This window comes from Mustelus asterias, chromosome 8 (assembly GCF_964213995.1).
Source record: "Mustelus asterias chromosome 8, sMusAst1.hap1.1, whole genome shotgun sequence".
Classification (NCBI taxonomy): Eukaryota; Metazoa; Chordata; class Chondrichthyes; order Carcharhiniformes; family Triakidae; genus Mustelus; species Mustelus asterias.
In genome coordinates this window covers 5,554,768-5,580,875 of record NC_135808.1, presented here as the reverse complement: position 1 = coordinate 5,580,875, position 26,108 = coordinate 5,554,768, and the positions used below count along the sequence as shown (strand labels likewise).

The following is a 26,108-nucleotide window of genomic DNA, read 5'->3' as shown; positions in this document are numbered from 1 at the left end:
CTTGACAGCGGATAATAGAGGAGACTCGGGGTGGCGCAGTGGTTAGCACCGCTGCCTCACAGCACCAGGGACCCAGGTTCGATTCCCGGCTTGGGACACTGCCTGTGTGCAGTTTGCACATTCTCTCCTCCGGGTGGTCTGGTTTCCTCCCACAGTCCAAAGATGCGCGGGTTAGGTGGATTGGCCAGGCTAAATTGTCCCTTCGTGTCAGGGGGACGAGCTGGGGTAAATACGTGGGGTTACGGGGATAGGGCCTGGGTGGGATTGTGGTCGGTGCAGACCCGATGGGCCGAATGGCCTTCTCCTGATGATATGACAGAGAGGCAAGCAGGAGATTGATAACATCTTAAACAGGGCTTTCTGAAGCCAGAACCTGTACGGTGCTGCCTGTACAAACAGGCCCGAGGTGGTGGTGGTGGAGGGGGAATCCCACAGCAAACCTGATTGAACAGGCCGCCCTCTTGTCTCTCTTTTTCAAAAAAAAACAAGTAAAGGTTGGGGGGTGACCTAAGAGTCTTTAAGAACCACTCCCTTCCCCAAAACATAGCAGAGTTGATAAAAATGAAATGGAGGAAAGGCAGAGTAAACATCAATAGAGAACCGTGTTCCACATTAAAGCATATTCTGTTCTTTGAAAGATTATTTTCTGCTCTTTCAGGAGGTGTGGGTGCAGCTGGCTAGGTCAGCACTTTGTGCCCATCCTGAAGTGTTGTTTTCTCTCTTCCCCGCCCGCCCGGCCCAACCAGGAAGGTGGTGGTGAGTCGCCTCCTTAAACTGCTGCACTCTGTCTGGGGCAGGTACACCCACCGTGCTGTTAGGAACGGACAGATACTTCCAGTACCATGAATCAGAAGTTGATGTACAATCAGCAACAGCTTAATAGCCTAATGCAGTAATCTTTCCTTCCATGGGCCAGAGAAATGTTGATGTGTTTAAATGAGGAACAGTGGGAGGGAAGCTCGTGTGGAGCACGAACACCAGCATGGACCAGTCGTGGTGAACGGGCTGTGTCTGTGCGATCAGTACTTCACACCGTTCCTGTTTGACTCGACAAACCGGAACAGGTAGCACAGTAGTTAGCACTGCTGCTTCACAGCTCCAGGGTCCCGGGTTCGATTCCCGGCTCGGGTCACTGTCTGTGTGGAGTTTGCACATTCTCCTCGTGTCTGCGTGGGTTTCCTCCGGATGCTCCGGTTTCCTCCCACAGTCCAAAGATGTGCGGGTTAGGTTAATTGGCCAGGTTAAAAAATTGCCCCTTAGAGTCCTGATGCGTAGGTTAGAGGGATTAGCGGGTAAATATGTGGGGGTAGGGCCTCGGTGGGATTGTGGTCGGTGCAGACTCGATGGGCCGAATGGCCTCCTTCTGCACTGTAGGGTTTCTATGATTTGGACCGCGGACCGTCTGCCGAAGTCACCTTTCCAAAACTCAGTCACTTGGAGCGGTGACCGTAACTGGGTGGGAAACCCACGCGGTTTGGCAGATCTGGCAGGTTAAGTTAAAAGTTGCTCCTCGCCGTCTCCAGCCTTAACGTAGATTGGGAGGTAATGCCTGAATTCCCTGAAAGATTACCTCATGCCAAGTGGCTGCTGACAGACAAACATTGTTGCCGACTATTGGCAGCTGATCAGCTCCACATTTGGCACAGGAGTGACGCGAGGCGTGAGATTGAAGGAGGGAGTGAGGTATTGGTTTACTCCCCTCCCGTGGCAGTGAAACAGTAGAGATTTGTTACCTTTTTACTGACATGTCTTTCTGATTTTCAGAATACGGAACTAAAGTTGGGATCCGGTAACCGTAAAGCAGTGTGTGTGATGGTCTTTCTCCTCTTTGTCGCATTCACCTTTGGACCTTCCAGGTGAGAATGAATCTGTCCCCTCATCACAAGTAAAGATGGTGGGGGTGTCGTCCACACAGTGCAAAGCTTGGTGTCCCCTTCTTCAAGCTCAGTGTTTCTCGTTGGCTCTTGGTCTGTCACTGTCTCTGATTGAAAATTCCCATCCTCATTTTCAAATCCCTCCAAGGCTTCCATTTTGGCAGGAAGAATGAAAAAGCAGCTTATTGTCTGAATGGTGGGCGATTGCAGAGGTCGGATGCAGAGGGATCTGGGTGTCCGAGTGCATGAGTAGCAAAAGGGTAATATACAGGTGCAGAAAGTAATTGGGAAAGCTAGAATGTTGCAAAGGGAGTTGAGTATGCAGGTGGCACGGTGGTTCGCACTGCTGCCTCACAACGCCAGGGACCCGGGTTCGATTCCTGGCCTGGGTCACTGTCTGTGTGGAGTCTGTACGTTCTGCCCGTGTCTGCGTGGGTTTCCTCCGGGTGCCGGAGTGTGGCGACTGGGGGATTTTCACAGTAACTTCATTGCAGTGTTAATGTAAGCCTATTTGTGACACTGATAACTTCACTATTCGTGTTTAAAGTTTATTTATGCTTCAGTTTATGAGGAAAGGTTGGACAGGCTGTGCCTGTATCCACTGAAGTATTGTTAGAGGATCTAGAAATACGGTTGGGGTGGGGGGGGGGGGGGGGGGGGGTGCACGCAGTGGAGGGGCAGGGTTACTGTTTAAAAACGTAAAAATGAGGAGGAATAATCTTTTCTGAGGGTTGTGGGATTTTGGAACTCCCTCTTCCTCAAAAGGCAGAGTCCCTGACTGTCTTGATTTGATTTATTATTGTCACATGTATTAGCATACAGTGAAAAGTATTGTTTCTTGCGCGCTATACAGATAAACCATACCATTCATAGAGAAGGAACGGAGAGTGCGCAGAATGTAGTGTTACAGTAATAGCTAGGGTGTGGAGAAAGATCAACTGAATGCAATGTAGGTCCATTCAAAAGTCTGACAGCAGCAGGGAAGGGAAGAAGCTGTTCTTGAGTCAGTTGGTACGTGATCTCAGACTTTTGTATCTCTTTCCCGGAGGAAGAAGGTGGAAGAGAGAATGTCCACGCTGTGTGGGGTCCTTGATTATACTGGCTGCTTTGCCGAGGCAGTGGGAAGTGTAGACAGAGTCAATGGATAGGGGCCTGGTTTGCGTCATGTATTGGGCTACGTTCACAACCCTTTGTAGTTTCTTGCAGTCTTGGGCAGAGCAGGAGCCCCAGACCAAGCTGTGATACAACCAGAAAGAATGCTTTCTATGGTGCATCTACAAAAGGTTGTAAAAGTTAGTGAGAGTTGTAGCTGACATGCCAAATTTCCTTAGTCTTCTGAGGAAGTAGAGGCGTTGATGGGCTTTCTTAACTATAGTGTTGGCATGGGGGGACCAGGACAGGTTTTTGATGATCTGGACACCTAAAAACTTGAAGCTCTCGCCCCTTTCTACTTTGTCCCCGTTGATGAAGATGGGCATGATCTCCTTTACGCTTCCTGAAGTCGATGACAATCTCCTTCATTTTGTTGACATTGAGGGAGAGATTATTGTTGCCGCACCAGTTCACCAGATTCTCTATCTCAATCCTGTGCTCTGTCTCGTCATTGTTTGAGATCCGACCCACTACGGTGGTGTCGTCAGCAAACTTGAAAATCGAATTGGAGGGGGTCTCTAAGGCAGACTGAGAAATTCTCGATAACTCCCCCCACCCACTCTGATCGAGGGTTGGCGAATAGTGGGGTTGAGGTTACAATTAGATCAGGCTCGAGGGGCTGAGTGACCTACTCCTGCTCCTAATCCATCTGCAAGTGCTGATCAGAGCCTCTTTGAAATGTGATTTGCTTTTGTCCTCCTTATTGAAAACCACTGACGACTTCTCTGTTCAAAGAGCTTGTGTGTAGCTGTCAGTTCGGGCATGCTGTAGTCTGTGGTTTGTGTCTCGTCTCGAGCAGACAGCATGATGCATAGTTTCCCCGTTGAAGCACACTCCTCTTCCTAGCCCAAGAGTTAAGTCACTTGTTAGAATGACGAAAGAACGAACTCCCAGAATTAACTCCGTGATGATTGAGAAGAATGGGTGCTTAAAAATCTCTCAGCCAGCAGAAGGTTCGAAAGCGAACAAGGTGTTCTCCCTATTGTCCCTGGGCCAATATTTAGAATCATAGGACCCCTACAGTGCAGAAGGAGGCCATTCAGCCCATCAAGTCTGCACCGACTCTCCAACAGCGCTACCCACCCAGTCCCTGTCCCCGTAGCCCCAAGTATTTACCCCACTAATTCCCCTAGCCTACACACTAAGGAGAAATTAACCATTTACCGTACACCTAACCAGCACATCTTTGGAGTGTGGGAGGAAACCGGAGCACCCGGAGGAAACCCACGCAGACACGGGGAGAATATGCAAACTGCTCAGACAATGACCCGAGGCTGAATCGAACCCATGTTCCTGGAGCTGTGGGGTGAGGGCGGTCATGTTGTAGAAAGCAGCCAGTTTGCACGCAGCAAGATCCCGCAAACAGCAATACCACCTTCGCACTGGTGCTGGCTATGGGCAGCACACTGGCACAGCGGTTAGCTGCCCCTCAGCTCCAGGGACCTGGGTTTGATTCCAGCCTCGGGTCACTGTCTGTGTGGAGTTTGCACATTCTCTTCATGTCTCCATGGGTTTCATCCGGGTGCTCCAGTTTCTTCCCACATTCCAAAGATGTGCAGCTTAGGTGGACGTTAAATTTCCCCTTCGTCTATTGACTCGGGGGATGAGTGGGATAAATACTTGGGGCTATGGGGACAGAGCCTGGGTGGGTTGCTCTGTTGGAGAGTCGGTACAGACTTGATGGGCCGAGTGGTGGCCTCCTGCGCTGTCGGGATCCTATGATTGTAAATATTGACCCAGGGATAGTAGGGAGGACACCTTGTTTGCCTGCTAATGTTTTGCTGGCTGTGTGATTTTTAAGCACCCATTCTTCTCAATCATCACCCTGCACCCCATCTCTACAACCTCCAAGCCCGACAACTCACCAGGACCCTGGTGCTGCACTAACTCTGGTGTATCAACCTTGTGTATCGCCAATTTTATTCATTCCAAACTTTGGGTGCTGTGCTTTCAGCTGAATGGGCCTCAAGCTCTGGAATTCCCTCCCTCCCCACCCCACCCGCCTCTCTGGATATCTATATCTCTCTCCTCTTGAAAGCTACCTCTTTGAATTGTGCATCTGCCCTAATATCTCCTTGTGTGGCACATAGTTGAATTTTGTTTGATGCTCCTGTGAGGCGCCTTGGGCCCTGTTACTACATTAGAGGCAGTGTATAATTGCAATGTTTTACAGCAGTAATGGAGGTTTTGAACCTTCTCTCTGTCAACGAGTCTCCAATGGAGCTAGGGCGGCACGGTGGCACAATGGTTAGCATTGCTGCCTCACAGCGCCAGGGACCCGGGTTCGATTTCCAGCTTGGGTCACTGTCTGTGCGGAGTCTCCACATTTTCCCCGTGTCTGCATGGGTTTCCTCCGGTTGCTCTGGTTCCCTCCCACAGTCCAAAGATGTGCAGGTTAGGTGGATTGTCCATGCTAAATTGCCCCTTAATGTCAGAGAGACTAGCTGGGCAAAATGCATGGGGTTGTGGTGATGCGGTCTGGGTGGGATTGTGGTTGGTGCAGACTTGATGGGCCGAATGGCCTCCTTGTGCACTGTAGGATTCCACGATTCTATAATGTGGAGCGAGGAAGGTCTCTGACGGAGATCTTCGGGAACTGAGGGTCTAAACCCCCCCCCCCTCCCCCCCCCAAAAGCAGGTTTCAGTCACCACATGTGTCTGAAATTGCTGCTCTGCTTGATCTGAAAATGTTACTTATGAACCTGTGAGATGCATAACTCCAGAGGCAGAAACGCCCTCAGTCCATGTCTCGGTGGAACTGTTCCATTTTGGCAGCTCTTCACGAAGCAATTTAAAGACTGAATAACATTTTAAATATCTGCTCCATTACCGGGATGAAAGCTGAGCAGCTGCAGCCCGCAGTATAAGCTGTGTCAACACATCACCTCTGAATCGACCTGGTTGAGCTTCTGGTACATCCATGGGTATCCCCCTCTTCTTCAAATCAGAAGGCTACAAGTCCACTCCACACACTGTCTCGGCTAAAACTCAAAACAAATTCCCTCAGCATTGTCAACTCTTTCACAAGACGTAGTAGTAAATTACCCTCCACAGGATTCCCAGCCTTGGACCTGCTCTTGAAGCCACATTATGTGGCCTGTCCAGTTCAGATTCTGATCAATGGTAACCTCCAAGGTGTCAATAGTGGTGGATTCAGCGATGGTAATGCCATGTCAAGAGGCGATGGTTAGATCCTCTCTTGTTGGAGCTGATCATTGCCTGGCCCTTGTAGGGTGTGAATGTTACATGCCACTTGTCAGTGACAGACTGGATATTGAATACAAGAAATGCAGCAGCTAGTTGGTACCCCACAAACAGCATGGCAGTGTTTTTTTTTTCCATTTGATTGGGGTAGATATTGGCCAAGACACCAAAAGCCTCAACTCCTCTTTGAATGGTAGCTGGTAGGACCTTTCACAGCTTCCCTAAGAGGCAGATGTGGCCTTTGTTCATTGGTTATGGCATTGCTGGTCACTTATTACCCATCCCTAATTGCCCCTTCAGAAGGTGGTGGAGAACTGGCCAGCCAATGATGTCCACATCCTGCGAATGAATTTTTAAAATTTTATCAAATTGCACCCTACGGTCTGAAGGGTGGCACCCCTGACACTGCCAGCCTGGGAGTGCCAACCTGGATTATGGGCTCCAGTCACTCGAGTGCAGCTTAGCCCACAAACTTCCAATTCAGAGGTGCGTGGGTGCTACCCGCAGAACCTCGGCCATTCAGCACCGCAGGTCATTCGTGGCGTAGTGGATGAAGGCAGCAAAGTACTGAACCAGTTCACAGTGAGGTCTTTCCTGCAAAGAACAGGAAAGACTGGAAGCACTCAGCAGGCCACGCAGCATCTTTGGGGAGAGTAGCAGGGTTAACATTGCAGGAACTTTTGATTTTAATGTTTAGGTTTGTTTTGCAGGTCTCTTCTTTAAAGTGGGTATTAGTGATCCAGATCTTTGGTGAGATTAGCCACAAACGGTGCCACTTTCCCCGGGTGAGACTAGCACTTTCCCAGAAATTAAATAGTCAAGCTTGAAGTAAACCTTTATTTCATCGAAACTTCTAATTAGTCTTAATTAACGCTCTTCTCTCAGTGCAGATGTTTAGACGGCTGTTGCTGTCAAATTATTACATTACATGTGTTTACGGAACCCCCTTTCCTCTAACAAGATCCTGTTCTTGCTTGGTGGCATTTATGTGGTTTGGGGTTGAAAAGGAACTCCACTTAATAACTGCAGGCCTCTGTTTTACCGACTAATTTTTATACAAAATACACACTTGTTGCATGCTCCATTCCACGAATGCTGCAATCACAGAGCTATCATTAAACAGCAGAAGTCCCTGGCTGTGGAGATGCTGTTTTTCTCTGGATCCATGTTAACACTCCGTGAATTTCAGTAACCATGTTGATGTGGTTCACAGACTGTGTTTCCCACTCAGTCAGACTGACCATCCTCACAGGTAAATCCCCCTGTTTAACCACAGCCAGCTCACCACACCAAAGAGAAAGAACTCCATTTGTGTAGCGCCTTGTGTGACACAAAGCGCTCTATAGCCAATTGAATGCATCTTGTCGTCAGTCGCAAAGTAACGCAGCAACCAGTTTACCAACAGCAAGCTCTCTCAAACAGCAATGTGATAATGACCACATCTTTACAGTTCACCAAGGATTTACTGTTCACCAAGTCCAAAGATGTGCAAGTTAGGTTGATTGGCCATGCTAAAAAATTGCCCCTTAGTGTCCTGGGATGCGTAGATTAGAGGGATTAGCGGGTAAAATATGTAGGGATATGGGGGTAGGGCCTGGGTGGGATTGTGGTCGGTGCAGACTCGATGGGCCGAATGGCCTCTTTCTGTACTGTAGGGTTTCTATGATTTCTATGAAGGATGCCAGGAACAGCGCTGAGAGCTCCTTGTGGTTCAGACGAGTATAGAATCATTGAATCCCTCCAGTACAGAAGGAGGCCATTCAGCCCATCAAGCCTGCATCGACAACAATCCCATCCAAGCCCTATCCCCGGAACCCCACGTATTTACCCTGCTTGTCCCCCTGACACTATAGGGCAATTTAGCATGGCCAATCCCCCTAACCCGCACATCTTTTGGACTGTGGGAGGAAACCGGAGCATCCGGAGGAAACCCACACAGACACAGGGAAGTTCTCCAAATTCCTCACAGACAGTCGCCCCAGGCCGGAATTGAACCTGTGTCCCTGGTGCTGTGAGGCTGCAGTGCTAACCACTGTGCCACCATGTCGCCCGAGTAACCGTCAGGTTTTTGTGATCACATTTGAGGCGGACAGAGCCACAGTTAACATCTCAACTGGAGGACCACACTCCTGACTGCAGCATTCCCCCAGCACTGCAGTGGGTGTATTTAAGGGGAGGCAGTGCCATAATGATGTGGTCACTGGTCTAGTAATCCAGAGACCCAAGGCAATGGTCTGGGGACCCAGATTCGAATCCAGTATGGGAGTTGGTGAAATTAGTAAAGTAAATATCTGGAATTAAACTTAGAAGCACAGAAAATAGAAGCAGGAGGAGGCCATTTGGCCTTTTGAGCCTGTTCCACCAATCATTTTGATCATGGCTTATCATCAAATTCAATATCCAAATCTCCCCGCATCCGCCCCCCCCCCCAATATCCCTTGATCCCTTTAGCTCCCAGAGCTATATCTAATTTCTTCTTGAAATCTTACAATGTTTTGGCCTCAACTACGTTCGCTGTAGTGAATTCTACACATTCACCACCTTCTCGGTGAAGAAATTTCTCCTCACCTCAGTTCTAAAAGGTTTGCCCCTTATCCTCAAGATACTGACCCCTGTTCTGGACTCCCCCACCGTTGGGAACGTTCTTTCTGAATCTACCCTGTCTAACCCTGTTAGAATTTTATAAGTTTAGAATTTAAAGTCTATAACGATGACCATTGCCATTTGTTATTCAAAAAAAATGTAATGTCCTAATTCGTGAATGTGCTTTAGGGAAGGTAATCTGGTCGGGCCTACATGTGACTGCAGACCCACAGCAATGTGGTTGACTCTGAACTGCCCTCTGAAATGGCCCAGCAAGCCACTCCGTTTAAGGGCACTTAGGATTGGGCAATAACTGCGGCCCAGCTAATGATGCCTTCATCCCAGGAATTATGGATAATGGTGTTGAGATAGACAATGAGCCATGATCATATTGAATGGCAGAGCAGGCTGAAAGGGCAGAATGGCCTACTCACGTTTTCCGGGGGTGGCACAGTCGTTAGCACTGCTGCCTCTCAGTGCCGGGGACCCGGGTTCGATTCCCAATGTTGGTCACTGTCTTTGTGGAGTTTGCATGTTCTCCCGGTGTGTGCGTGCGTTTCCTCTGGGTGCTCCGGTTTCATCCCAGTCAAGTGATGTGCGTGATAGGTGGATTGGCCATGCTAAATTGACCCTTAATGTCAGGGGAATTAGCAGGGTAAATATGTGGGTTTACAGGAATAGGGCCTGGGTGGGATTGTGGTTGATGCAGACTCGATGGGCCGAATGGCCTCCTTCTGCACTGTAGGGACTCTATGATTTCTGCGATTCGAGATCTGTTTCTAGTCTAGATATTGCACCGAGTCTCGAGTGGGGCGTTTGAACCCATGATTGGATGTGGTTGACTCCACTGCGTCACAACAGAAACAATCTTTTACGGTTCAAATTTCTAATGGCTGTTTTTCCCCCATTCTTTCTCTCTCCTTCCATCGTGATAGTATAATGGAGAAGAAACCAGATCTCTTCCAGAAACAGGAAGACAGTACGTATGTCAGGAGGCATCTACTGGCTTTCAAAGAGGAGCCAGGTACAGAGAGCATGACAGAGGAAGCAACAAAAGATTACACAGAGAAAGACAAATTCAGGTAACAAAGTGCTTCAGAAAAGTCGGCGCGAGAGTTTCCATCTTTGCATGTTGGGCGATTAGTGGTGAATTAATGAATAATCCAGATTGGGTTTGTGTTTACCAACAGCATATCTTGAGTTTGATTTTCTCTTTGGTCACAAACTGGCTTACTGAAGATCTTTGAACTTCAGGGGAGGCGCTGGCCCAGTGGTATTATCACTAGACTATTAATCCACAAACTCAGCTAAAGTTCTGGGGACCCGGGTTTGAATCCCGCCACGGCAGCTGGTGGAATTTGAATTCAAGAAAAAATATCCGGATTTAAGAATCTACTGATGACCATGAAACCTTGTTGGAAAAACCCATCTGGTTCACTAATGTCCTTTAGGGAAGGAAATCTGCTATCCTTACCTGGTCTGGCCTACATGTGACTCCAGAGCCACAGCAATGTGGTTGACTCTCAACTGCCCTCAGGCAACAAGGGATAGGCAATAAATGCTGGCCAGCCAGCGATGCCCATGAATGATTTAAGACAAAGGAAAAGTAATCTGGACTTACAGTTTGTCCGCAAATCTGGAAGGGTGGCGTGTGTTGAATACTGATTTAAATTGTCAATGAAAAGGTTTAATTTGGAATAAAAACCACAAGTGCTGAAATTAGCAGAGCAGATCAAAAGAGAGACAGATCATTGATCTGTGTGTAACATGAGAACACCTACGCTATTGCCAAGACCACCTACAAGCACCTCCCTAACATTACCTTGTCTCCACTTCGTAGCTACGAAAGCCCTCATCATGCTAACACTAGCTGTCGATCTGGCTCTTCCAACACACTCCTGGCTGCTCTCCCATTAACTTCTGCTGGTGTAAAGTTCTGCTGTCCCATGCCCCCACTCCCACCAAGCCCCATTTTCCTATCGCTCCTGCTTTCACCGGCCAACCTGAACTTCTGCTCAAGCAACGCCTCGATTTTACAATTCTCGCACTTGTTTTCGAATCACTCTCTGGCCTTGCCCCTTCCTCCCTGCCTCTGTGATTTCCTCCAGCCCTTAACCCTCCGAGATTTCTGTGCCCCTCTGAGCCCAGTGCCTTGGCTATCCTTGACCTTAGTCTCTCCATGATGTGGAGATGCCGGCGTTGGACTGGGGTAAGCACAGTAAGTCGTCTCACAACACCAGGTTAAAGTCCAACAGGTTTATTTGGTAGCACAAGCTTTCGGAGTGTCACTTCTTCTTCAGGTGAGTCACTCACCTGAAGAAGGAGTGACACTCCGAAAGCTTGTGCTACCAAATAAACCTGTTGGATTTTAACCTGGTGTTGTGAGACGACTTACTTTAGTCTCTCCAGCATTGGTGGCTGTGTCTTCGGGTGCCAATAACCCTGGAATTCCCTCCCTGAACCCCTCGAACACTCTTCGCCACCCCCACACCGCTCCCCCACCCCCAAAGACACTCCGTTTACATAATCTGCCCTTGTATCTTGGTGCCTTGCTCACTGTTTAATTTTGTCTGATGATGCACTTTGAAGTGGGTTTACACTGACAATGGTCTATAAATGAAAATTGTTTTGTAATCCCTCATCGGAACTGGGCTATTCACAAAACAACAAATTATCTGCTCTGCTCTTTACAACTGCTGACTCATTTGATGAGCATTTATAGCACTTCCTGTTCTGTTTTAGATTTCCAGCATTTGCAGTTTTTTCTCAACGTTCAGTCACCGATGATGGGGTGGATTTGTTCTGCTTATTTTACACATGTTTGAGAATGGAGGCGGGGTAGGTGCTTTCAATGTTCACAAAGAATCGTGTAACACAGCAGGAGGCCATTCTGCCTATTGTACACGTCCTGGCTCTTCCCAAGCTATTTGTAGAAAAATTACAGTGCAGAAAGAGGCCATTCAGCCCATTGCATCGGCACTGGCCAAACCAGAGAAAAAAAGAAACTAGCCACCAATTTAAATCCTGTTGAATATAGAGTCATAGAGGTTTACAGCATGAAATCAGGCCCTTCGGCCCAACTTATCCATGCCGCCCAGCTTTTAACCACTAAGCTATCCCAATTGCCCGTGTTGCCCTCTACCAATCTTACCCATATAACTGTCAAAATGCTTTTTAAAATACAAAATTGTACCCACCTCTACTACTACCTCTGGCAGCTCGTTCCAGACACTCACCACCCTCTGTGTGAAAATATTGCCGCCTGGACCCTTTTGTGTCTGTCCCCTCTCTCGTTAAACCTATGCCCTCTAATTTTAAACTCCCCTACCTTTGGGAAAAGATGTTGACTATCTAGCTGATCTATGCCCCTTATTATTTTATAGACCTCTATAAGATCATCCCTCAGCCTTCTCCAGGGTCAGAAGTCCCAGTCTATCCAGCCTCTCCTTATGACTAAAACCATCAAGTCCCGGCAGCATCCTAGTAAATCTTGTCTGCACTCTTTCTTGTTTAATAACATCCTTAAGTATGTGGTGTCTGTCTCTCTAAGACCGTGCAGCAGAAGTGAGTCACCTGACTTGAAGGACCAATGGACACGGAGTGAGTGATCACACCAGAGGGTGCAGTCCCCTCTCAGGCAGAATCATCCAAAAACCACATTGTGAGCATGTAAAGACTGGAGCTATCCAAGTTTCTCATCAATGAATACCTTTTCGCAACAAAGTCTCAAATCTCTTGACGATGCCATGACAGCCACAACATGACAAATCCCATTTTCCAGCACCTGGTCCGTAGCCTTGTAGGTTACAACATTTCAGATGCAGGTCCCGGCACCATTTAAATGAGTTGAGCGTCTCAGCCTCAACCACCAGTGTAAGCGGTGAATTCCAGACAGCCACCATCCTCTGGGTGAAAAAGATTTTCCTCCTGTCCCCTCTAATCCTTCTACCAATCGCCTTAAATCTGTGCCCCCTGGTAATTGATCCCTCAGCTGTGGGAACAAGGTTTTACCATCTACCCATCAGGCCCCTTCTAGTTTTGTACACCTCAATTGGACCCCCCCTCAGCCTCCTCTCTCCTAAGGAAAACAACCCTAACCTATCCAATGTCTCCTCAAAGCTTCAATTCTCAAGTCCTGGCAACATTCTTGTAAATCTCCTCTGCACTTTCTCTTATACCCTTCCTGCACTGTGCTGACTAGAACTGTATCCCACTCATTCCATTCCCCCACCTCTTATCATCCCTTTCAGACATTCATTGAGTTTCCTTTTGAAAGTTACCATTGCTTCCACCACCTTTCAGGCAGTGCACTCTAGATCCTGTGAAGAGGTGGTTGTGAAGCGCTGCCTTAACTACTGAACTGTCTGGTGTAGGAACACCCTCAGTGCTGTTTGGAGGGCGTTCCAGGATTGTCATCCAGTGAAGAAATGACGATATATTTCTAAATCAGCATGGTGTATGGCATGAAGGGGAACTTGCAGATGGTGCTGTTCCCATTTGTCCCCTGCCGTCATCCTAGGTAGTCGAGGTTGCAGATTTGGAAGGTGCTGTGAAAGGAGCCTTGGCGATTTGCTGCAGTGCATCTTGTGGGTGCTGCTGAGCGGTGGTTGAAGGAATGAATCTTGAAAGTGGTGGATGGGGTGCCGGTGGGCTGTTTTGCCCTGGATGGTGTTGAGTTTCTTGTGTTGGAGTTGCACTTATCCAGACAAGTGGAGAGTATTCCATCACACTCCTGACTTGTGCCTTGTAGGTAGTGATGATGTGGAGATGCCGGCGTTGGACTGGGGTAAACACAGTAAGAAGTTTAACAACACCAGGTTAAAGTCCAACCCTAGCCAATTTCAGCTGTGTACAATGAATGTAATTTTTCCCCCTCTCGCCAGCCTCTAACTCAGGTTTGAGAGTTTGGATACATACTAGCCTTGGTTTGCAAAAGGAGGTTCTTGGTGAATAGAAGCATAGAAACTAGAAATAGGAGCAGGAGAAGGCCATTTGGCCCTTCGAGCCTGCTCCGCCATTCATCACAATCATGGCTGATCATCCAACTCAATAGCCTAAGCCTGCTTTCTCCCCATAACCTTTGATCCCATTCGCCCCAAGTGCTATGTACACTAGCTGAAATGTTGTAATCAGCTAGTCCAACCCTGGTAGTGGACAGGTTTTGGGGAGTCAGTAGGTGAGTGACTCGTCACAAAATTCCGAGCCTCTGACCTGCTCTTGTAGGTTCAGTTTCTGGTCAGTGGTAACCCCCAAGGATGCTGATAATAGGGGATTCAGTGATGGAAATGTCATTGAATGCCATGGGGTGATAGTTAAATTCTGTCTTATTAGAGATGGTAATTGACTGGCACTTGTGGCGCAAATGTAACGTAGTGGTCTGAATTAGTCCAGGTCTTGCTGCATGTGGGCACAGACTACTCCAGCATCTGGGGAGTTGCGAATGGGACTAAATACTGTGCAATCATCCCACCTCTGACCTTATGGTGGAGGGAAGGTCATTGATTAAGCAGCCGAAGCTGGGTTAGGTCTTGGACATAACCTGAGGAAGTCTTGCAGTGATGTCCTGGGGCTGAGATAATTGACTTCCCAACAACCACAATCATTCTTTGTGCTATGTATGACTACGGCCTGTGCAGAAATTTCCCATTGGTTTTATTGTCTTCAACTTTGCGAAGGCCGCTGGTGGTACTCTTGTCAAATACTGCCTTGATGTCGAGGGCACTCACTCTCACTCCAGCTTCAGAACCTGGCTCTCGGCCTTACTTTGACCAAGGTTGTTGTGAGGTCTGGAGCCAGGGGTAGCCCTGGCAGAACCTAAACTGAGCATTGATGAGAAGGTTGCTGAGTTAGTGGTGTTTTACAGCACTGTCAAAGACATCTTCTATCACCTGCTGGTCAAAAGTAGACTGAGCGGTAATTGGCCTGGTTGGATTTGTCATGTTTCTTGTATACAGGCCATACCTGGGCAATTTTCCACATTCCTGGTAGATGCCAGTGTTGTATCTGTACTGAAACAGTTTGGCTAGGACCACAGCAAGTTCTGGAGCACAGGTCTTCAGTGCTATTGCCAGGGCTCATAGGGCCTTCGGTTTTCTTTTATTCATTCGTGGGACATGGGCGGTGCTGGCTGACCAACATTTATTGCCCATTCCTGGTTGCCCAAGGGCAGTTGAGAGTCAACCACATTGCTGTGGCTCTGGAGTCACATGTAGGCCAGACCGGGTAAGGACAGCAGATTTCCTTCCCTAAAGGACATTATTGATTCAGATTAGTTTTTCCGGCAATCGACAATGGTTTCATGGTCATCAGTAGATTCTTAATTCCAAATTTTTATTTTATATTGAATTCAAATTCCACCATCTGCCATGGCGGGATTCGAACCCGGGTCCCAAGAACATTAGCTGAGTATCTGGATTAATTGTCTAGCGATAATATCACGAGACCATCACCTCGCCTTGATATCACGTGGGGTGAATCAAATTGGCTGAAGATTGGCATCTGTGATGCTGGGGACCTCCAGAGGAGGCCGAGATGGATTATCCACTCGGCATTTCTGGCTGAAAATGGTTGTCTTTGCAGTAACATCACAGGTTGTTTTGAGGAATGGCAAGCCCTTTGCTTCCAGTGCACCTTTGGTAACATCTAGGTTTACCAGGCTGATTCCGGGGATGGCGGGACTGATGTATGAGGAGAGGTTGACTAGGTTAGGATTGTTTTCGCTGGAGTTCAGATGAATGAGGGGAATCTCATAGAGACTTATAAAATTCTAACAGGACTAGACAGGGTAGATGCAGGGAGGATACTCCCGATGGTGGGGGAGGCCAGAACCAAAGGTCGCATTCTGAGGATTCGGGATAGACCATTTAGGACTGAGATGAGGAGACATTTCTTCACCCAAAGAGTGGTGATCCTGTGGAATTCATTATCACAGAAAATAGTTGGTGCCAAAACATTGAATGTTTTCAAGTAGCGGCTAGACATAACACTTGGGGCGAATGGGATCAAAGGTTATGGGGAGAAAGCAGGCTTAGGCTATTGAGTTGGATGATCAGCCATGATTGTGATGAATGGCGGAGCAGGCTCGAAGGGCCAAATGGCCTTCTCCTGCTCCCATTTCTAGTTTCTATGCTTCTATTCACTAAGAACCTCCTTTTGCAAACCAAGGCTGGTATGTATCCAAACTCTCAAACCTGAGTTAGAGGCTGGCGAAAGGGGGAAAAATTACATTCATTGTACACAGACTAAGGCTGCGACACAGAAGGGAGAACTTGTTGCTTTGGGATTCCCCAGGATATTGGTGGACCTGTATCTGGGGGCAGTGAGGAGGTAATTCTGACAGACACAACCCTTTCCCTGAGGGAGTCTGACAGACGGATGGACTTGTCCCGAGGTGGCTGGAGAGTTCAATTAAATTCACTGACTCCAAAATTATCAGGGTGAGGCACATTTTAGAGGCAGCCACATTCTTGCAGAGCGCTTTGCAGAAAGGATTTGGACCTGGGCTGACTGGTAATGGCGGCTAGTTCAGGATACCACATGTTGAATATCGGAACAGCACATCTGGGGATTAAACTGAGTGAAGGGGAGCTAAAAAATACCAGCAGGTTCGTGCACTGTGAATTCTAGGTGGTGGTCATTTTTAGAGGTCTTCAAATGCCTGGCATTACTGCTAAAACTGGTACGCGACCCGGTTTATTTTATTCACAGTAAGAAGTCTCAACACCAGGTTAAAGTCCAACAGGTTTATTTGGTAGCACAAGCTGCTAGCTTTCGGAGCGCTGCTCCTTCATCAGGTAAGTGTGAGTTCTGTTCACAAACAGGGCATATAAAGACACAAACTCAATTTACAAAATAATGGTTGGAATGCGAGTCTTTACAGGTAATCAAGTCTTAAAGGTACAGACAATGTGAGTGGAGAGAGGGTTAAGTGAGGTGTGTGAGACGGCAAATTTTATTCATTTTATTTCGTTTTTTATTTATTATTTATTTTTATATTTTATTCATTCATGGGATGTGGGTGTCGCTGGCTGGGTCCCCATTTATTACCCATATTTGAACTGATGGGCTTGCTGGGCCATCTCAGAGGGCATTTAAGAGTCAACCACATGGCTGTGGGATTGGAGCCACATGTAGGCCAGACCAGGTAAGGATGGCAGGTTTCCTCCCCTAAAGGGGCATCAGGGTTTTTACAACAATCGACAGTGGTTTCAACAATTCAGATTTCACCATCTGACGTGGTAGGATTTGAACCTGGATCTCTGGATTACGAGTCCAATTGAGTTTGTGTCTATGACCTGTTTGTGAACACAAGTCCTCACTCACCTGATGAAGGAGCGTGAGACTCTGAAAGTTAGTGCTGCCAAATAAACCTGTTGGACTTTAACCTGCTGTTGTGAGACTTCTTACTGTGCTTACCCCATTCCAATGCCAGCATCTCCACACCATTACGAGTCCAATGACAGTGCTAGTACACCAGTCACCTGCACCTGGAGCGTGGCACAGAGTGAGAGAGAGAGACATGGGACCTGGAGGAAATCCACAAGAGTCACACATTTAATCCCTGTTTACTGGGGGCTGGGTCAGCGAGTAAGAGCCACTCTGTTAGATGTCTGAGGAGGAAACCGAGGCGAATAAGAAGTTAATAAGCAGTGAGGAGAAAGGAAAAGACACTTTCAGCTGCACCCTTGCCGAGAGATGAGAAGACAGGTTTGTGATTCAGGGAGTGACGTGTACACACGGGAGATCAGCAGTTAAGGTGGGCAGCAGCCAGGCTGAGGCTTGTATCCTGAACGCATTTAAACAGCTGAATGAAGTAATGGGAAGGTGAGGGTGGATTAGATTTACTCCTGGTCCACTGACGCTTCAATCCTAAAACTCTCCCCCGTGTTTTCATATCCCTCCCTGGACTGGCCTCTATCTCGCTACCTTCTCGAGCCTGACCACCCTCAGACATCTGCAACCCTCTCGTTCCAGCCTCGTGCACTTGCTCCACCATTGGTGATCTTGTCTTTAGCTGCCACTGTGCTGATCGCTGGAACTCCCTCCTTAAGCCGCCTTCCCTTCTGTTAAAATTGCTTTTAAAACCTGTGGCTTTGGCCAAGCACTTTGGCCACCCACCCTGAAACAGGGACATTTAAAGGTGGATATGTAATAAAGATTCCTCCATGTGGAATTAGTAAGGGCTTGTGATCCACAGGCTTTGAAAAAGATAGATTGTTTTCACTTTATGCTGCTATTGTATACGAAAATCAGCTCTTTTTAAATAGTCATCCTGAACCTAGTCACTGGTAATGTTTTCCTTCTCTGTGTTCTCAGAATGGTTTTCCATTCCCTGAGGAGTTGAATCTGATTTACTGTGCTGGAAGTCGACATGTTAATCTTCAGCGGATCTCCCAGCCGCTGCCAAATTGCTCCAGGATTGCACAATTATATTTGATAGTTAGTTTGGTTTCCAGGGCAGCACTGGGTAAACAGGTAGATTGCCTTCTGACCCTATCCCCTCCTTACAGATTGTTCATGAGATTGGTGCCAAAAACATCCCCAGGAATTCTAAAGTTGAACCTGCTTTACCTATTCTTTATTTTTTTCATGCTTGACTTAACTGAATACCTTTAAGTTCTGGGAAATAGGAAGCTGTTCCCTCCATCTCCCGACCCCCGGCCACTGCTTGAAGGAGGAACCGGTTTTTTTGGTTTTCAATTTGATTTGTATCACGTGTATTATCATACAGTAAAAAGTATTGTTTCTTACATACTGTTCATAGAGAAGGAAAGGAAAGAGTGCAGAATATAGTGTTACAGTCATAGCTAGGGTCATAGAGTCAGAGGTTTACAGCATGGAAACAGGCCCTTCAGCCCAACTTGTCCATGCCACCCTTTTTTTAAAATGACTAAGCTCGTCCCAATTGCCTTCGTTTGGGCCATATCCCTCTATAGCCATCTTACTCATGTAACTGTCTAAACACTTTTTAAAAGACAAAATTGTACCTGTCTCTATTACGACCTCTGGCAGCTTGTTCCAGACACTCACCACCCTCTGTGTGAAAAAATGGCTCCTCTGGACCCTTCTGTATCTCTCCCCTCTCACTTTAAACCTATACCCTCAAGTTTTAGTCTCCCCTACCATTGGGAAAAGATGTTGACTATCTAGCTGATCTATGCCCCTCATTATTTTATAGACTTCGAAAAGATCACCCCTAAGCTCCTAAATTCCAGAGGAAAAAGTCCCAGTCTATCCAGCCTCTCCTTACAACTCAAACCATCAAGTCCTGGTAGCATCCTAGTAACTCTTTTCTGCACTCTTTCTAGTTTAATAATATCCTTCCTATAATAGGGTGACCAGAACTGTACACAGTATTCCAAGTGTGGCCTTACCAATGTCTTGTACAACTTTAGCAAGACGTCCCAACTCCTGTATTCAAAGTTCTGACCAATGAAACCAAACACGCCGAATGCCTTCTTCACCACTCTGTCCACTTGTGACCCCACTTTCAATGAGCTATGGACATGTACCCCTAGATCTCTTTGTTCTATAACTCTCCCCAATGCTCTTCCATTAACTGAGTAAGTCAGTCAGTGTGTAGAGAAAGATCAACCTAGTGCGAGGTAGGTCCATTCAAAATTCTGATGGCAGCAGGGAAGAAACTGTTCTTGAGTTGGTTGGTACGTGACCTCAGACTTTTGTATCGTTTTCCCGAAGGAAGAAAGTGGAAGAGAATATGTCCGTGATGCGTGGGGTCTTTGATTATGCTGTCTGCTCTTCTGAGGCAGCGGGAAGTGTAAACAGAGTCAATGGATGGGTGGCTGGTTTGCGTGATTGAGTAGTTCAGCTGCAATGAGACCCTGTGTTAAAAGCACAAACTGTCTCAGACGAAACCCGACCCCCGCCCGCTCGCTCGCACGCACAAGCGCACACACACCCCCTCCCAAACAGTCCAGCTAGAAGGAGGCCGAAACAGCCATGCAAGCTGCTATGCCAGTCAATGAGATCAGTTACTACCTCGATTCCACTTTCACGCCCGATCCCACATCCCTCGAATCCTTTTATATGGACACGCATAAACAGTGGGAGCAGCAGTAGGCCATTCGACACCTCGAACCTGCTCCTCCATTCAATAAGACCATGGCTGATGTGTTTACGTTTTGAGTTCTACATTCCCATGTACTACTGAGGGCCTTTAATTCCCTTATCGAACAAGAATCCATCTACTTTAAAATATTCATTGACCCTGTCTCCACTGCCTTCTGAGGCAGAGTTCTGAAGTCTCACACCCTCTGAGGGAAAAATTCTCCTCATCTCTGTCCTAAAAGGGCGACCCCCAATTTTTAAAATCATATTCCCTAGTTTGCACTCGCGTCCACAGGAGGAAACATCCTTTCCACGTCTAAGACCATCAGGATCTAATATAACTTCAATCAAGTCACCCCTCACTCCTTTAAATTCCAGTAGAAACAAGCCCAGTCTGTCTAACCTCTCCTCATCGGACTGAGCCCATGCCCCACTAGTTCTCAACTCTCCAGCCAGAACCTTTCTGCCATCTAAACCATTAAGTCATTCCAGCATAGAAGCAGACCATTTAGCCCGTCCAGTCCACAAACAATCCAGTCAGTCCCACACCCCCAACACTGTTCTGAGGCCTGTAAGTTTATTTACCTCAAGTGCGTATCTGATTTCATTGTGAAATCATTCAACATCTCTGCTTCCATCATCCTAGTTGGCACTGAGTTCCCAGGGCATTAGCATCCAAACTGCATAAAGAAAGTTCTTCCTCCTGGAACGTTTGTTCCAAATCTTCAATCTGTGCCGCCACCACCCACCCCCCCCCACCCCACCCGCCACCCCCCTCACCTCCCCACACCCACCCCCACCCCAGTCCTTGTGCTATCAGCTACTGGGAGCAGCTTTTCTTTGTCTTCCTTATCTAAGCCTGCCATAATCTCGATTTATATCTCAACATTCCAAGGAGAGCAAACTCCAATTCTCCAACCTACCCTTGTAGCCAAAATCCAAGATCTCTGGAACTGTTCTGGTAAATCTCCTCTGCTCCCAATCAAGGATGGCCACAGTCTGACATGCCTGTGTGAATTTTCACTTCCTACTTCAGACACCCTTTTGGTGACAGAAAGCAGGAGGCACACCCAAGGCTGTGTTGTTGCCTTTGGTTTTGCTGTGGCTTCGCACCCATTAACCATCTGGGTTTTATAGATTGTCCTTAAACAACACTAACTCCCAATTTGATAGAGCACTCTTCTCTGTGGTTGGGGAGGGGGTGGGGGTTGTGGTGGTGGAGGAGACCATTTGGCACTTTGCAGAGGTGGGAGAGATTGGGGAACTAGGTTGGAAGTGGAAGCGCGGCACAATGGTCAGCACTGCTCAGCGCCAGGGACCCGGTTTCGATTCCCAGCTTGGGTCAGTGTGTGGAGTTTGCACATTCTCCCCGTGTCTGCGTGGGTTTCTTCCGGGTGCTCCAGTTTCCTCCCACAGTCTGAAAAAGGTGCTGGTTAGGTGCATTGGTCATGCTAAATTCCCCTCAGTGCACCCGAACAGGCACTGGAGTGTGGCACCTCGGGGATTTTCACAGTAACTTTATTGCTGTATTAATGTAAGCCTACTTGTGACAAATATATATTTTTTAAAGTGTAGAACGAAGCAGGAGGATGGAGCGGGGAACCAGGGGAATGGAGAGTCAGTGGAGATGACTTACCTCCCCGCCATTCTGGACTGACAGCTGGATGGACTTGCATGCTAGCCCACTGCCCTACACACACACACACAAGCAATTCATTCCACGTTTGGCATATGGTTTACTGCGAGCCACTCTTAATGGGAAAAAAGAGGCAAGAAATGAGCTTTTAGATTTTGAGAAAGATGAGGAATTTAGTGTGACGAACCACAAACCAGCTTCAAAGGAAGCAAGCAGGGCAATGTGATTAAAGGGAAAAGATGTTTGATTGAATTGCCACATGTTTGCAAACATCCGAGAAAAGATGCAATGATCAGTTCCTAATGGTGTGTTCTCTCCCAGTATTTATTTTCACAAATCACCCGCACCAGATCATGTCGAACGCTCCTGTAATAATTAGCAGGCATTATCATGTATTTTTTTTCTGTATCCTTTCTTGGGATGTGAATGTCACTGGCTAGACAAACATTTGTTGCCCGTCCATAATTGCCCTCGAGATGGTGGTGGAACTGGGTGACTTGCCTGTTAAGAGCCAACCACATGACCTGCTCTTAGTGGTTATTGCTAATCTGCTATGTAGTCACGTGTAGGCCAGATCAGATTAGGGTGGCAGATTTAGAAACTAGAAGCGAGAATAGGCCATTCGGCCCTTTGAGTCTGCTCCACCATTCATTTTGATCATGGCTGGTCATATTCAATATCCTGTTTCTCCCCCCAACCCCCCCCCCCCATATCCCTTGATCCCTTTAGCCCCAAGAGCTATAACTAATTTCTTCTTGAAATCGCACAACGTTTTGGCCTCAACTACTTTCTGTGGTAATGAGTTCCACTCATTCACCTCTGAGTGAAGCAATTTCTCATCTCAGTCTGAAAATCCTCAAACTGTGACCCCTTTCCATTGGTGAAGCAGATGGGATTTTTACAACAATTGATAGTTTTATGGCACCTTTACTGAGGCATTGAGGCATGGTCATAGAGGTTTACAGCATGGAAGCAGGCCTTTCGGCCCAACTTGTCCATGCTGCCCAGTTTTTACCACTAAGCTAGTCCCAATTGCCCGCATTTGGCCCATATTGCTCTCTACCCATCCTACCCATGTAGCTGTCTAAATTTTTTTAATGACAAAATTGTACCCGCCTCTACCTCTGGCAGCTTGTTCCAGACACCCCCCATCCTCTGTGGAAAAAATTGCCCTCTGGACCCTTTTGTATCTCTCCCTTCTCAATTTTAAACCTATGCCCTCTAGTTTTAGACTCCCCTACCTTTGGGAAAAGATGTTGACTATGTTGAGGGCCAGCTTTTCTATTCCAGATTTTTCTATTAAATTTATATTTTTTGATTAACTTTATATGTTTTGATTTTAACTAATTTCTAACTTAACTTATTGAATCGACATTTCACCAGCTATGATGGTGGGATTTGAATCCACATCCCCAAAGATGGGTTTCTGGATTTCTAGTCCAGTGACATTATCACTGTGCCACGAGAGTTGGTGGCAGTCATTCTGAAATGAAGTGTTGTACCTGGGATTTTTTTTACAGTGAGATTGACGGAAAAGATAGTTGTTTTTGATTCAGTTGTTTCCTTCAATTACAAGAGTTTCCGGGTTAAGCAGGGAGGGAGGGCTGATGAAAATTCTCACTGCAACCCAGTAGCTCTTAATGTAGAAGTCCCTATATGCAGATCATAGAATCACTGCAGTGCAGAAGGAGGCCATTTGGCCCATCAAGTCTGCACTGACCACAATCCCACCCAGTCCCTATCCCTGTAGCCCCACATATTTACCCTGCTAGTCCCACTGACCCGAAGGGGCAATTTACCGTGGCCAATCAACCTAACCCACACATCTTTGGGGTGTGGGAGGAAATCAGAGCACCCGGAGGAAACCCACACAGACACGGGGAGAATGTGCAAACTCCACACAGACAGTGACCCAAGTCGGGAATTGAACCCAGGTCCCTGACGCTGTGAGGCAGCAGTGTTAGCCACTGTGCCGCCATTGGGCTGGACAAGATTAGCTTGTATTGCTTGCCCCTGATTTGTTTAGATTCACCCATATAAAATGGATTCTGAGCCCATGCACCTTTAAGCACAGTGGCTTCTCTCAATATTAATGTTTTTTTGAGAGCCCGATTTTATTTTTCATTCATGGGGTGTAGGTGTCGCTGACTAAACCAACATTTATTGCCCATCCTTAATTGCTCTTGAGAAGGCGGTGGAGAGCTGACTTCTTGAACCTCTGAGATGTAGGTACATCCACAGTGCTGTTAGGGAGGGAGTTCCAGGATTTTGACCCAGTGACAGAATTGTGATATATTTCCAAGTCAGGATGGTGAGTGACTTGGAGGGCGGAAACCTCCAGGTAATGGTGCTCCCAGGTATCTGCTGCTCTTGTCCTTCTAGATGGTAGTGGTCATGGATTTAGAAGGTGCTGCCTAAGGATCGTTGTGAGTTCCTGCAGCGCATCTTGTAGATGGTACACACTGCTGCTACTGAGCTTCAGTGGTGGAAGGAGTGAATGTTTGTGGAAGGGATAGCAATCAAGCAGGCTGCTTTGTCCTGGATGATGCTGATCATCTTGTGTTCTTGAAGCTGGACTCATGCAGGTAAGTCGAGAGTATTCCATCACACTCCTGACCTGTGCCTTGTAGATGGTGGACAGGCTTTGAGGAGCTAGGAAGTGAGTCACTCTTTCCCCCCTCGAATGGCGCTTTTGTGGAGGAGTGGGGTCATGGGGGGGGGGGGGGGGGGGGGAGGAGGAGGAGTGGGGTCACGGGGGGGGGGAGGAGGAGTGGGGTCACGGGGGGGGGGAGGAGGAGGAGGGGTGGGGTCACGGGGGGGAGGTGGAGGAGGGGTGGGGTCACGGGGGTGAGGAGGAGGAGGGGTGGGGTCACGAGGGGAGGAGGAGGGGTGGGGTCGCTGGGGGGATGAGGAGGGGTGGGGTCGCTGGGGGGATGAGGAGGGGTGGGGTCACTGGGGGGAGGAGGAGGGGTGGGGTCACTGGGGGGAGGAGGAGGGGTGGGGTCACTGGGGGGAGGAGGAGGGGTGGGGTCACTGGGGGGGAGGAGGAGGGGTGGGGTCACTGGGGGCGAGGAGGAGGAGGGGTGGGGTCACTGGGGGCGAGGAGGAGGAGGGGTGGGGTCACTGGGGGCGAGGAGGAGGAGGGGTGGGGTCACGGGGGAGGAAGAGGGGTGGGGTCACGGGGGGGAGGAGGAGGGGTGGGGTCACGGGGGGGAGGAGGAGGGGTGGGGTCACGGGGGGGAGGAGGAGGGGTGGGGTCACGGGGGGAGGAGGAGGGGTTGGGTCACGGGGGGAGGAGGAGGGGTGGGGTCACGGGGAGGAGGAGGAGGGGTTGGGTCATGGGGGGAGGAGGAGGGGTGGGGTCACGGGGGGAGGAGGAGGGGTGGGGTCACGGGGAGGAGGAGGAGGGGTGGGATCACGGGGTGAGGGGGAAGAGGAGGAGGAGGGGTGGGGTCACGGGGGGAGGGGGAGGGGTGGGGTCACGGGGGGAGGAGGGGGGGTGGGGTCACGGGGGGAGGAGGGGGGGTGGGGTCACGGGGGGGGGGAGGAGGGGGGGTGGGGTCACGGGGGGGGGAGGAGGAGGGGTGGGATCACGGGGGGGAGGAGGAGGGGTGGGGTCACGGGGGGAGGAGGAGGGGTGGGGTCACGGGGGGAGGAGGAGGAGTGGGGTCACGGGGGGGAGGAGGAGGGGTGGGGTCACGGGGGGAGGAGGAGGGGTGGGTCACGGGGGGGGAGGAGGAGGGGTGGGGTCACGGGGGGGGAGGAGGAGGGGTGGGGTCGCGGGGGGGGGGAGGAGGAGGGGTGGGGTCGCGGGGGGGGGAGGAGGAGGGGTGGGGTCGCGGGGGGGGGAGGAGGAGGGGTGGGGTCGCGGGGGGGGGAGGAGGGAGGGGTGGGGTCGCGGGGGGGGAGGAGGAGGGGTGGGGTCGCGGGGGGGGGAGGAGGAGGGGTGGGGTCGCGGGGGGGAGGAGGGGTGGGGTCGCGGGGGGGAGGAGGGGTGGGGTCGCGCGGGGGGGGAGGAGGGTGGGGTCGCGGGGGGGGAGGAGGGGTGGGGTCGCGGGGGGGGAGGAGGGGTGGGGTCGCGGGGGGGAGGGAGGAGGGGTGGGGTCGCGGGGGGGGGGAGGAGGAGGGGTGGGGTCGCGGGGGGGGAGGAGGAGGGGTGGGGTCGCGGGGGGAGGAGGAGGAGGTGGGGTCGCGGGGGGGGGGGAGGAGGAGGGGTGGGGTCGCGGGGGGGGGAGGAGGAGGGGTGGGGTCGCGGGGGGGGGGAGGAGGAGGGGTGGGGTCGCGGGGGGGGGGAGGAGGAGGGGTGGGGTCGCGGGGGGGAGGAGGAGGGGTGGGGTCGCGGGGGAGGAAGGGAGGAGGGGGAGGGAAGGGAGGAGGGGGTGAGGGAACGGAGGGGTGAGGGGGGAGGGAAGGGGGAGGGAGGGGGGAGGGAGGGGGTTAGGGAGGGTTGAGGGAGGGGGGAGGGAGGGGGGAGGGAGGTGGGAGGGAGGGGGGAGGGAGGGGGAGGGAGGGGGGAGCGAGGGAGGGGGAGGGAGGGGGGAGTGAGGGGGGAGGGAGGGGTGAGGGAGGGGGGAGGGAGGGGGGAGGGAGGG

The 26,108-nt window shown here is 49.5% G+C and overlaps 1 protein-coding gene across 3 annotated transcripts in view; it reads left to right on the top strand.

Moving 5' to 3' along the window:
• Window positions 1–26,108, top strand: part of atf6b (activating transcription factor 6 beta) — a 110,392-nt gene that overhangs the window by 54,294 nt on the left and 29,990 nt on the right. For all 3 annotated transcript variants that reach the window (XM_078217304.1, XM_078217306.1, XM_078217305.1), the window contains 2 exons: window positions 1,765–1,856; window positions 9,749–9,895. In XM_078217304.1, coding sequence (XP_078073430.1) covers window positions 1,765–1,856; window positions 9,749–9,895 — 239 coding nt within the window. The remainder of the gene's footprint in view (window positions 1–1,764; window positions 1,857–9,748; window positions 9,896–26,108) is intronic.